The sequence below is a fragment of the Neocloeon triangulifer genome, unplaced genomic scaffold, assembly GCF_031216515.1.
Source record: "Neocloeon triangulifer isolate White Clay Creek 2 clone unplaced genomic scaffold, ASM3121651v1 ptg000012l, whole genome shotgun sequence".
NCBI lineage: Eukaryota > Metazoa > Arthropoda > Insecta > Ephemeroptera > Baetidae > Neocloeon > Neocloeon triangulifer.
This window is the reverse complement of record NW_026775554.1, coordinates 1885946-1898828: the sequence shown is the minus strand read 5'-3', so window position 1 is coordinate 1898828 and position 12883 is coordinate 1885946. Positions and strand designations below refer to the sequence as shown.

The 12883-nt window shown below is 37.6% G+C and overlaps 4 protein-coding genes across 11 annotated transcripts in view; 1 reads left to right on the top strand and 3 right to left on the bottom strand.

The window, feature by feature from the left end:
* The window catches only part of LOC132197796 (transcriptional regulator ERG homolog), a 70975-nt gene that overhangs the window by 47174 nt on the left and 10918 nt on the right, over positions 1–12883 (top strand). The gene's annotated exons all lie outside the window — the stretch shown is intronic.
* On the bottom strand, positions 102–10053 carry LOC132197798 (myb-like protein X). 3 transcript variants are annotated; one of them, XM_059621355.1, is made up of 10 exons: positions 9913–10046; positions 1908–1961; positions 1739–1849; positions 1551–1676; positions 1230–1466; positions 1020–1112; positions 941–965; positions 820–890; positions 514–625; positions 102–454 (listed from the first exon to the last, which is right to left on the bottom strand). In XM_059621355.1, exons 1-10 carry the CDS (start codon positions 10006–10008, stop codon positions 240–242), a joined length of 1140 nt encoding a protein of 379 aa, XP_059477338.1. In that variant the 5' UTR covers positions 10009–10046; the 3' UTR covers positions 102–239. The 3 variants fall into 3 exon arrangements, with proteins under 3 accessions (XP_059477338.1, XP_059477337.1, XP_059477339.1); XM_059621354.1 differs by lacking the exon at positions 9913–10046 and adding an exon at positions 2021–2271; XM_059621356.1 differs by lacking the exons at positions 102–454; positions 514–625; positions 820–890; ... (4 more) ...; positions 1739–1849; positions 1908–1961 and adding exons at positions 8247–8530; positions 8597–8717; positions 8770–8837; ... (4 more) ...; positions 9632–9742; positions 9797–9850 and having other exon boundaries at positions 9913–10053.
* Positions 3459–5546, bottom strand: LOC132197799 (myb-like protein X). Its single transcript, XM_059621357.1, has 10 exons — positions 5344–5546; positions 5231–5284; positions 5061–5171; positions 4874–4999; positions 4553–4789; positions 4343–4435; positions 4264–4288; positions 4143–4213; positions 3835–3946; positions 3459–3775 (listed from the first exon to the last, which is right to left on the bottom strand). Exons 1-10 carry the CDS (start codon positions 5443–5445, stop codon positions 3561–3563), a joined length of 1146 nt encoding a protein of 381 aa, XP_059477340.1. The 5' UTR covers positions 5446–5546; the 3' UTR covers positions 3459–3560.
* LOC132197381 (killer cell lectin-like receptor subfamily B member 1A) lies at positions 6310–7352 on the bottom strand. Its single transcript, XM_059620634.1, has 5 exons — positions 7262–7352; positions 7176–7203; positions 7052–7122; positions 6691–6802; positions 6310–6628 (listed from the first exon to the last, which is right to left on the bottom strand). The coding sequence occupies exons 1-5, from the start codon at positions 7334–7336 to the stop codon at positions 6414–6416; spliced, it is 501 nt and encodes a 166-aa protein (XP_059476617.1). The 5' UTR covers positions 7337–7352; the 3' UTR covers positions 6310–6413.

Below are 12883 nucleotides of genomic sequence, written 5' to 3'. Positions count from 1 at the left end.
GAGTTAATTTATTCTTTTCTTCAAGACTTTTTGTTGAAAATTTTCATAATCAACTACATTTAAAGTAAAATAGGATGAATTTTGAAAAAAATCAATTTTTATTCGCATTTAATCAATCTAAAAAGTTTTATTGTGATAGATCAACAAACACAATTTGCAACTAAAGCTGATGAAAAAAGTTAAGAAAAATTCATAATATATTTAAAAACGCAGTGAAGTTGATTGTTGCATCAAGTTAATCAGTAGCATTCTTTGGGCAGTTGGCAAATGTAGCGTTGGTTGCGATCACAAGAATCGGAAAACAGACTCTTCTTCGACAAGTAGACGCAATGCTTTTTTTCGGGGTTCGGACCCCAGAGCGGACTGTTTTTCTCAAGCTTGGTTCCGTCGAGCCAGCGGAAGTCGTAGTTGTTTTCATCGCCGTAGTTTTTCGCCGAAACCCACCAAAAGTAGTCTGGCCGAATCAAAGTTTAGGATACGTAATAATTTACAATATTAGAAAATTTATGTCACCTTCGAGGGTGAGGGCGTGCTCAGCGACGACCTTCAACTCGTCTTCATCCTTGATGGTGACCAGCTCTAGACCCTTCCTCTCGCACTTGTCCTTTTTGTTTTGCCAATCTCCCTGTCAAATTTAAAAAGCCAATAAATTTTTGTTCTATTAAGCCAATGAGTGCCAAAAATTGACATAAAATTATTATAAGTTTTAATTTCATTTTAACCAAATTTGAGTCATCATTGTTGATGGCATTTCTTTTATTTATTTCTTTTATATTTGTGGCGGTCATTGGTCAATCTAAACTATTAAAGTGAACAAACCAAAAAGGGGTCAGTTTTGAGCAACTGGAAGTAGTACTTCTTGCCGTTGAGCTCGACTAGCGGTGTCGATCCTAGACAAATTTTTTAATTTTTATTTCAAGTGTAAATTTTCTTAACTTACGGCTCCGTTTGCACTTGGCCTCGATCTGGAAGATTTGTCAATTAATAAGAAGGGCAGTGAAATGAAAAACAAACAGAACCTCAGCGCGGTGTTTCTCTTCAGCCAGATTTTTCAATTCGTCCGAAGTCGCGTTTTCCCACTTTTCCAGCGCCAACTTCACCTTTTCCAATTCCTTGAAAGCATTAATTATTTTGTTTAGATCATATTTGTGCAAAAAAACTTGATTTGGGAAACTCCATTTAATTAGCTTATCAAAACGTTTGTTTAAATTATGCAAAATAAACTTTACCTTTCCGTGTTGTTCTTCCGATTCAGTTTTCTCCTGAGAGACTCTCGCAACCTTCTCTTTCAACTGCTTGATCTCTACGTCCTTTTGCGCCGATTCGGTTTTCTCCCGAGTGATTTTCGCCACCTTTTCTTTCAACTCCTTGATCTCTTCGTCCTTTTGCGCAGATTCTGTTTTGTCCTGAGCGATTTTCTCAACCTTCTCTTTCAACTGTTTGATCTCTTCGTCCTTTTGCGGAACCTAGATGGAATTAATAAAATGCAAATGAAAAATGTGTTAGAATTTTAAATGTTTTTTGTTCATTTTGATATTGTTTGCAAATACCTGCTCTGAACAACACTTGTTCGATTCCTGTGCCCGTTCGGCCAGATCGGTTTTTTCCCTCGTCAAAATCGACACCTGACGCAGCAGCTGCAACTCGTTTGACACATTCGCTCCCACCGGAGAGCACTTTTGTAGAAAAAAAATCGAAATTAAATATTAAAACCGTGATTTTCTGAATTAAAATTTACCTCAACTCGCTTCTCCAGCGTTTCCTGCTTGTCCACGACGAGGTAGAGAAGACTTTGCACCAAAGTCAGCTGGCCATGAACTGCCTCAAACGCCTTTTTGCCATTGTCGTTCTGCACGAACAAATTTTATTAAAAAAAAAAAAAAAAAATGAGAATTAAAAATCCTGACAAACTCTTTGACGCCGACGCCGATTTCCGCAATCTTTTCCGTATCCTTGCATTCCTAAACAAAACGAATTTAATTAATTCGTATCAACATTTAAATTTAATTTAATAATTTACCGGGTTCTCAGCGTGGTCCGTGTCGGAGTCGGGCACGGCGGCCGCCGCCGAAAAGTGGAGAAACGCGAAGATGCCGAACAGCAGCACAAAACGGCGGCCCATCTTTCTTGCCTTCGATTCACAACAAGTGCAAAACTAGTTTGCGGCCGGCACTTTTTATACCAGACTTGCTGACCTTGCCCTCTCTGCGTGATTTTTAGCAAACAAACGCTTCGAAGAGCAAAAAATTGCTAGAGATTAAGCACCAGAGTGAGATTTTTTGTTCATTTCATGACCAGCTCCTCTTCGCTGCAAATTAGAGAGGTGCAGAAGAGATTCCAGAAACACAAACACAAATCTTGAGCCACTCTCGGGCTAAAAATAAACACAGGCATTAATTTAAAAATGTATTTTGTTCAATTTGCTTGCAAAAGAAATCGGTGCTTTTTTTAAGCTAAAGTCGGTGATATTTATTGAAAATAGCCAAATGGATGTAAAATACAGAGAAATATTTTAAAATTTCTCTATAAATTAAATTTCAGAAGCTCCAAAATTGACTCCTTGATTTGCTAATAAATACGGCGAAAATTCGTGAAAGGTACAATGCGTTGGCAAGGGTCATGCGATCTTTACAAAATTTTAGGACCAGAAAGACCATGTTAGGAGGTTTTCAAAAATACATAGTTTTACCCCAATATCTCAAAATTTACGGGTTTTACGGGACGTTCAAAATTGGGTTTTTGAAATTTTCAAACGGCTGTATCTCAGCTTTCTGTGTTCGTACAACAAAAATCAGGGTATGGCTGAATTCCTCTCGCCACCCTCTACAACTTTGCCGTTGAACGCAAAATTGTAGGTCACAGGTCAAGGTCACTTTTGGTGACCTCGTGACCTTTGGCCTCAAATTTGACAACTTGGCACAAACGTTTTTCAAATTCTGATATAGCCATTATGTAGAACGTCAAATTTTACATAAAAAGCCTTCCTAAAAAAAGTGTTATGTATCACAGTTTTTTTATTTAAAAAATAAGAAACTCAAAAAACGTGGTTTTCTGAGCTCCGGAGGCTGAAAATTAGCTTTGAACCACTTTCTTCCTGCTAGATTTAGGACAATATGTATAATGACAAAAAGTGATACCTTTGACTTTTTCTTTTAGGTTATGTATCGCATATAGTGACCAGGTCACAAAAGGTCATTGACCCTGGTGACCTTTGACCTTACCTCAATATATTTTACTAGTGTGGCACACGGTTTGAAAGAGCATATTAAGAGGAACGTTTTGGTACGTAGAACATTGTTGTAGCTATAACGGTTGACGAAAAATTATCGTAATATTATTCTATTAGCTGTTGCTCTTCAAGTTTCCGCTGATTCAACATGAGTTAATTTAATCTTTGCGTCAAGCCTTTCTGTTAGAAATTTTCATACTTAGGTATATTGAAAGAAAACTAGGATGAATTCAGAAAAATGTAACAACTTTATTCGCATTTACGCTTTAGTGAGTATAATCAGAAAAATTCATATTTAATTTCAAAAGAGTTGAGTATTGGATCAAGTTAGTCAGTAACATTCCTTGGGCAGTTGACAAATGTAGCGTTGGTTGGTATCACAAGTATCGGAAAACAGATTCTGGTTCGACAAGTAGACGCAGTGATTTTTTTCAGCGTTCGAAGCCCAGAGCCGACTGTTTTTCTCAAGCTTGGTTCCGTCGAGCCAGCGGAAGTCGTAGTTGTTTTCGTCGCCGTAGTTTTTCGCCGAAACCCACCAAAAGTAGTCTGGCCGAATCAAAGTTTAGGATACGTAATAATTTACAATATTAGAAAATTTATGTCACCTTCGAGGGTGAGGGCGTGCTCAGCGACGACCTTCAACTCGGCTTCATCCTTGATGGTGACCAGCTCCAGACCCTTCCTCTCGCACTTCTCCTTTTTGTCTTGCCAACCTCCCTGTCAAATTTAAAAAGCCAATAAATTTTTGTTAATAATTTAATTTCAACACGATTTCAGTCATGATTGTTGATGGCATTTCTTTTATGCAGACGTCATTTATACACAATTGACAGAAAATTTGGTTTAATTTGATCAAATTTCATCTAAATCTGGGGCAGTCATTGGTCAATCTAAACTATTAAAGTGAACAAACCAAAAAGGGGTCAGTTTTGAGCAACTGGAAGTAGTACTTCTTGCCGTTGAGCTCGACTAGCGGTGTCGATCCTAGACAAATTTTTTAATTTTTATTTCAAGTGTAAATTTTCTTAACTTACGGCTCCGTTTGCACTTGGCCTCGATCTGAAAGATTTGTCAATTAATAAGAAGGGCAGTGAAATGAAAAACAAACAGAACCTCAGCGCGGTGTTTCTCTTCAGCCAGATTTTTCAATTCGTCCGAAGTCGCGTTTTCCCACTTTTCCAGCGCCAACTTCACCTTTTCCAATTCCTTGAAAGCATTAATTATTTTGTTTAGATCATATTTGTGCAAAAAAACTTGATTTGGGAAACTCCATTTAATTAGCTTATCAGAACGTTTGTTTAAATTATGCAAAATAAACTTTACCTTTCCGTGTTGTTCTTCCGATTCAGTTTTCTCCTGAGAGACTCTCGCAACCTTCTCTTTCAACTGCTTGATCTCTACGTCCTTTTGCGCCGATTCGGTTTTCTCCCGAGTGATTTTCGCCACCTTTTCTTTCAACTCCTTGATCTCTTCGTCCTTTTGCGCAGATTCTGTTTTGTCCTGAGCGATTTTCTCAACCTTCTCTTTCAACTGTTTGATCTCTTCGTCCTTTTGCGGAACCTAGATGGAATTAATAAAATGCAAATGAAAAATGTGTTAGAATTTTAAATGTTTTTTGTTCATTTTGATTTTGTTTGCAAATACCTGCTCTGAACAACACTTGTTCGATTCCTGTGCTCGTTCGGCCAGATCGGTTTTTTCCCTCGTCAAAATCGACACCTGACGCAGCAGCTGCAACTCGTTTGACACATTCGCTCCCACCGGAGAGCACTTTTTGACGAAAAAATCGAAATTAAATATTAAAACCGTGATTTTCTGAATTAAAATTTACCTCAGCTCGCTTCTCCAGCTTTTCCTGCTTGTCCACGACGAGGTAGAGGAGACTTTGCACCAAAGTCAGCTGGCCATGAACTGCCTCAAACGCCTTTTTGCCATTGTCGTTCTGCACAAACAAATTTTATTAAAAAAAAAAAAAAAAAAATGAGAATTAAAAATCCTGACAAACTCTTTGACGCCGACGCCGATTTCCGCAATCTTTTCCGTATACTTGCATTGCTAAACAAAACGAATTTAATTAATTCGTATCAACATTTAAATTTAATTTAATAATTTACCGGGTTCTCAGCGTGGTCCGTGTCGGAGTCGGGCACGGCGGCCGCCGCCGAAAAGTGGAGAAACGCGAAGATGCCGAACAGCAGCACAAAACGGCGGCCCATCTTTCTTGCCTTCGATTCACAACAAGTGCAAAACTAGTTTGCGGCCGGCACTTTTTATACCAGACTTGCTGACCTTGCCCTCTCTGCGTGATTTTTAGCAAACAAACGCTTCGAAGAGCAAAAAATTGCTAGAGATTAAGCACCAGAGTGAGATTTTTTGTTCATTTCATGACCAGCTTTTTTACTTATGGCACCCGTGAGCTTATTAGGCTATTGGGTCGGTCTCTTGCCGAAGTCGAGCACCCTTGGCACAATTGTGCTTCCCAACCAACCTGACCCCTGGTCGGGGGCTTTTTAGCAGATTTGGTGGTGCTCGCATGGCCCCCCACCCCCCTTGTGACCCCTTGCCCCGGCCTTGCCACGAAGGACTTGGAATGAAACGCAGGCTTCGCCACACAAGCCGAGTTTTTCCAGCTTGTGGCTCGGAGGAAACGTGGCAAACCTCCGAGTGCGAGTCGTGTCAGCCGAAATGTTATCAATGATTCGCATACCAGGGGCTATTTGCTTCCACAAATCGCCTAAGGCTGAGCATTGATCCCATCACGGCCAAGGAATCACTGAGCCACCGGGCTTGGTAATGACAAGCTCCTCTTCGCTGCAAATTAGGCATAATTTAAAAATGTATTTTGTTCAATGTGCTTGCGAAAGAAATCGGTGCTTTTTTTAAGCTTCAGTCGGCGATTTTTATTGAAAATAGCCAAACAGATGTAAAATACAGAATCTATAAATTAAATTTCAGAAACTCCAAAATTGACTCCTTGATTTGCTAATAAATGACGAAAAAGTATCGTTAATCTTTGCTTCAAGCCTTTTTGTTAGAAATTTTCATAATTATAAGTTATACTGAAAGAAAACTAGGATGAATTCAGAAAAATGTACCAATTTTATTCGCATATTTACGCTTTATTGAATATAATCAGAAAAATTCATATTTAATTTCAAAAGAGTTGATTTTTGGATCAAGTTAGTCAGTAACATTGCTTGGGCAGTTGACAAATGTAGCGTTGGTTGCTATTGCAAGACGAGGCCCACAGTTTCTGGTTCCACAAGTAGACGCAGTGATTTTTTTCAGCATTGGAAGCCCAGAGCGGACTGTTTTTCTCAAGCTTGGTTCCATCGAGCCAGCGGAAGTCGTAGTTGTTTTCATCGCCGTAGTTTTTCGCCGACACCCACCACACGTAGTCTGGCCGAATCAAAGTTTAGGATGGAAAAAATTACAATAAATTATTAGAAAATTCATCTCACCTTCGAGGGTGAGGGCGTGCTCAGTGATGACCTTCAACTCGGCTTCATCCTTGATGGTCACCAGCTCCAGACCCTTCCTCTCGCACTTCTCCTTTTGTATTTGCCAATTTTCCTGTCACATTTAAAATATCCAATCATTTTTTGTTTCAATAAGTCAATGAACGCCAAATATTGATATAAAATTATTTCACGGGCAACAACTTGAATTAAAATTTATCCAAATTTGAGCCATGATTTTTTTATGTGTATACGTCATTTATACAATTATTCACAGAAAATTTGGTTTAATTTGATCAAATTCCATCTAAATCAATATATTCAACATAAACCAGTAAATTGAACAATTTAACATTCAACAAACCAAAAAGGGATCAGTTTCGAGCAACTGGAAGTAGTACTTCTTGCCGTTGAGCTCCACCAGCGGTGTCGAACCTTTTGACAATTTTTTCAAATTTTTATTTCAAGCATAAATTTTCCCAACCTACTGCTGCGTTTGCAACTCTCCGGTGTAGCCTGAAACCATATTTCAATATTTCAAGATCGTATTAAAAAAAATTCAAAATATCCGAGCCTGGGTTGTTGCGTTTTCACCGCGGGTGGCTTGGAGAACGGCGGCGAGGCCGAGCAGCAACAAAAAGCGGCCCATCTTTTCTGACGAACACTGACTTGGTCCGAAAAAGCGCATCGTCTTTTATATCATGATCTGACCTTTCCCTCTCCAATATTATGCAAGAACGTTTGCAATTAACTAAAATGAACTCCTTTTTATTGTTAGTTGAAATTGAGTCTTGAATTATTAAAATCACCTCTTGGAGCAGTAAATAAAAACTTATTTTCTCCTCTTTTGGGAATTTTCCCTTTTTATTGTCAGTTATTAAATTTAAATAATCAATGTAAATTTTCACCTCTTTGCTTGTTTTTTGCTAATCAGCAATTTTTCTCTAAGCATTTTTATTACGTAGCGTTAATATGTACTCATAATTAATGTATTTAAATGGTGTCTCAAAATATTTTAAAAAGTACTTTTACTGTTAATCACTGTTAATATGATAACATAAAAGGTTTGCAGAATATAAACAAAAAAATAATATTTAGTCTCCTATGATTGACATTTTTTTTATAGAGATTGTCAAAATTAGAACACGACCCATGAACTGGTGGTCGTAAATAATTTGATTCCACAATGATCTCTTGACCCCGTGAAAATAAATTTGTTACCAACCCAATTTTGCCACAAATTAAAAACACAACGCGTCATTTGTAATAATGGTCTACGTGATACTACACTCGTTTGCGTTAATCACGATTTTTTTGTAAAAAAATTTTAATCTTTAACTCTCATTGTCAGTCCTCACAAATTTGGATGATTTGTACGTTTGATTCAACAATGGCTTTTAAGAATGATAATAACTAGAGCGGTTCAAAGTGACACAATTTAACATTATTTCCTAGCAGAGAAAAAACGCGCCAAGCAAATCCTGACTGGTAATTTCAGCTGAAGATCCCTTTTTAAAGCGTAATTTGGCTTATGTAATGAAAAGAAAGAAATTTTTCATGTAATCGATCCGAAGCAGTTTTTATTGCACGGAAAAATCGAGGTTGCTTTGAAATATTCAGTAGCATTCGGTGGGCAGTTCGCAGACGTAGTAATTGTGGTCCCTGCACTCGGACCAGTTGAGTCTCCTGTCGTTGCCGGAGTGGAAGTAGACGCAGCCCTCCTTGGTGCCCCCCTCGAACCTCCACAGGGGGCTTTTGCGCTCCAACACGCTGCCGTCGTGCCAACGCACGTCGTAATTCTCGCCCGAGCCGTGATTCTTCGCCGACACCCACCAACGCCACGCTGAAAACAACCAAACAATTAATTAAAATTAATTAATTAATTATTCATTGGCTTCAAATTATGTACCATAAGTGGTTCTGTCGGCGGCCGCCGTCACCACCGCGTTCAGGTCGGCCTCGTCCCTGAAGGTGGCCAAATGCAGACCCTTCTCGGCGCACTTGGTCGCGGCGTCCGCTGGGGTCAGTTCCTGAAAGTCCAACAAAAGTTAAATTACCAAAACTTTTCAAAGGAAAACAAACCCAGTCGTGCTCAGGGTAGGAGAAAGCGTATTTTTTGCCGTTGGAAAGCTTCGTCAGTTCGGCTGTGCCTGCAATTTATATCCAAGTTTTTAAATTATTTTGCATTCATTAAAACAAACTTACGGCTCAGTTTGCACAGGGCCTCGATCTAAAAGATTTGTCAATTAATAAGAAGGGCAGTGAAATGAAAAACAAACAGAACCTCAGCGCGGTGTTTCTCTTCAGCCAGTTTCTTCAATTCGTCCGAAGTCGCGTTTTCCCACTTTTCCAGCGCCAACTTTACCTTTTCCAATTCCTTGAAAGCAATAATAGTTTTTTTTTAAACTAGATCTAAATTATTTTGATCGAACTTTTGCAAATAAAGATAAAAAAAATTCACGCTGATCAGTTAAAACTTGATATTGGAAACTCAATTTCACTTGAAATTAAAATATAGGTTAATGAAATGTAGGATTAATTAATTTTTAATGATATTATGTAAAAAACACCTTTACCTCTTCGTAATGTTCTTCCGATTCTGTTTTCTCCTGAGTGACTTTCGCAACCTTCTCTTTCAACTGCTTGATCTCTACGTCCTTTTGCGGAACCTGTAAGGAATTAATGAAATCCATATTAAAATATGTGGTGGAATTTTCAAGTTTTGTTTTGTTCATTTTGACTTTGTTTGCAAATACCTGCTCTGAACAACACTTGTTCGATTCCTGTGCTCGTTCGGCCAGATCGGTCTTTTCTCTCGTCAAAATCGACACCTGACGCAGCAGCTGCAACTCGTTTGACACATTCGCTCCCACCGGAGAGCACTTTTGTAGAAAAAAAATCGAAATTAAATATTAAAACCGTGATTTTCTGAATTAAAATTTACCTCAACTCGCTTCTCCAGCGTTTCCTGCTTGTCCACGACGAGGTAGAGAAGACTTTGCACCAAAGTCAGCTGGCCATGAACTGCCTCAAACGCCTTTTTGCCATTGTCGTTCTGCACGAACAAATTTTATTAAAAAAAAAAAAAATGAGAATTAAAAATCCTGACAAACTCTTTGACGCCGACGGCGATTTCCGCAATCTTTTCCGTATCCTTGCATTCCTAAACAAATTTATTAAGTTTTTAGCAAAATTTTATCTTTAATGAGTTTAATTTTTGCTTACTGGGTTATCGGAGTCGTCAATGTCGGGCATGGCGGCCGCCCCCGAAAAGTGGAGAAACGCGAAGATGCCGAACAGCAGTAAAAAAAGTCGACCCATCTTTCTTGCCTTCGCCTCACAACAAGTGCCAAACTAATTTGCGGCCGTCACTTTTTATACCAGACTCGCTGACCTTGCCCTCTCTGCAGCAAACAAACGCAGCGGAGCAAAAAAAAAGTTGAGATGGACCAGAGTGAGATATTTTTGTTCATTTCCTTACAAGCTCCTGTCCGCTGCAAATTAGAGAGGTGCAGAAGAGATTCCAGAAACACAAACACAAATCTTGAGCCACTCTCGGGCTAAAAATAAACACAGGCATATTTTAAAAATTTGTTTTGTTTAATTTGCTTGCGAAAAAAATTGGTGATTTTTACGGCTATAGTTGGTGATTTTTATTGAAATAGCCAAGATTTAAAATACAGATGAATAATTTAAATATTCCTTATAATATCCAATTTTTAGACTGTTTTTATTTAAATGTTTGCTTACTTCCTGAAAATAGGAAATGGGTAAGGGTGATTTGAATTTAAAATCGGCTTTTCCTTAAATTCAAATCACCATGAATCAACCCTCGATCGTGAAATTCTACGACGAAAAAAAAATGCGTGGTTTAAGAAATTATGAAAAATCTCAAAATAGAATCAGTACATTGCAGTTCATTTCCAACACACGAAGTTAAATCGTACTTATTTTCATGATTCTTACAATTTAAAAGTAATGATAAAATTAAACCAGTTTTATCAATTCAAAAACTTCCTTGCATAGATTTATTAGCACAGAATAATTTTTTATGCTTGGAGAGCAAATATTATTTGGAATCAACAAAAATATTTCTAATCAGTTTAAACTTTGGATTTTCTCTATTATTTATCTGCGTCCCAATTTGTCCACGACCTATGGCATGCAAAAATATCGAGATCGAGGTTGCATCTTTGAACTTTTGATAGACATCAAATTATTAATAGATTTTTATTGTTGTGCTGTGTGTTGCAAACAGCATATTTGTCACAAAAAGTTAAACTAAATTTCGTTCTATTCAAAGTAATTAGAAATTTTAAAAGATGGAAAATTCTTGGATCTTACACCAAGCATTGCCATTTCTATTAATTCCTTTTTGTCCGATGATTTTCTAATAATATCAGCAACATTATCAACAACCAAAAGCAGTAAAACTTAAGAAATTATATATAAATAAATAAAATTAAAATTAGGAAATTTCTATTCCTGGTTCTCTCATGAAATGTGCCACATTTCAGTCTGAAATATTTAACAATATTGCTGTTACGGTTTCTTTAACTTGTCAGCGATTTCTTTTTGGATTGAAATTAACCATGATTTACGCGGAATTTCTCCAACTTCTTTTTCCTTATACACATAATTATACTGCAGCGTTTCCGCACTTGTTTCGACAATTTGCATTCCGAACAAAATACCACAACAATACAGTACAAAGGAAAGAAAGAAAAAATAATTCAAATTACTTATAATTTATTCATTTATTATTATGTTGTTTTAAATATTTATTTCTCGCTCACAGTTTTCCTGCTCATCATCAACATTTTAGGTACTTATTCAACTAAATTTATTTTGTTATGAATCGCTTGATCGATTTTTCTGAAGTAAAATCTAGCTTTTTTTGTCACTGAATAACTTTTTGGTCTTTAACACGAAAGATGAAAATTAGCAGATGAAGAAAAATGATGCATAATTCATGGCGCGCGCGCGTGTGTCGGAGCGTGGTGTTTAGCGACAAAGCAAATCAGCGCATCCGAGCGCGAAACAGAACTTATTTTTTTTCCCTTGCGTCGCTCGCACGTGTTGAGAGATTTGGATTTGTGCATGAATGCAGTAATTGACTTGCAGCCGTGTATATTAGCCGTCTTTTGTCGCCGGCACTTGATGGCCGCGCGATGATCACAGGCTAATCTGGCGCGGCCGATCTAATGGACTGCCGCCGGGGGTGAATCACGACAAAGCGCGCAATCATCGCAACCCCCTCTCGCTGCACCCCTGCGGCGCACAATTAGGGGCGGCGGCGGCGGCAGCGAATTCCCCAGCAGCTCCTCTTCGCCCCCCCTAATTAATTAATTGCACCGAAACTGCACACAAAAGCCGATTGTTTTTTAATTCCCTGATTTACGGTCCAAACAACAAAACTTTCATCTTCTTGACACCAACAAATGGCTTTTTGAGTTTGAAAAAATAATGGAAAGAATTTGATGGATTAAAATTTTCCCTTCGTGATAAATTTATGTTTCAAATATTAAAAAATTAGTTTAATTTTGAAGCTATATACCTGAAGATTCTGCTGAAAAATAGCTCTTATAATTTTGATGATTATATTTCTCTAAATTAGCATGGCTTTTAGCTACAATTTTCAAGAAGACATGAGAGGAAAAATTTATTTTTATTTTCCAATCAACTTTTTTTCTAATTGGAATTTTCTAAAAATAATTATTCCCTCGTAATTACATCGGCCAAAAGTGATAAAAATGTCATCAAACTAAGTTCATACTACCCCAATCAGGGTTAATAAAAATAAAATTAGTATAATGGCTTCAAAATTTACATTCGTCATGCTTAAAAAAGTTCAATAAACATGTTCCCCAGTGTAGATAAGATCAGCTCTGAGACTGAGACCAATAATATTTCTTAAAATTATTCAATTTAATAGCTTAAAATCACAAATAAATCAAACATTTACTCAAAACATAATACGGCGATAATTCCTGAAAGGTACAATGCGTTGGCAAGGGTGATGCGATCCTTACCATTTTCTAGGAGCTTCAAGACCATACCAAGAGGTTTTCAAAAATATATAGTTTTACCCCAATATCTCCAAATTTACGGGTTTTACGGGACGTTCAAAATTGGATTTTGGAAATTTTCAAACGGCTGTATCTCGGCTTCCCGTGGTCGTAGAACAAAAATCCGG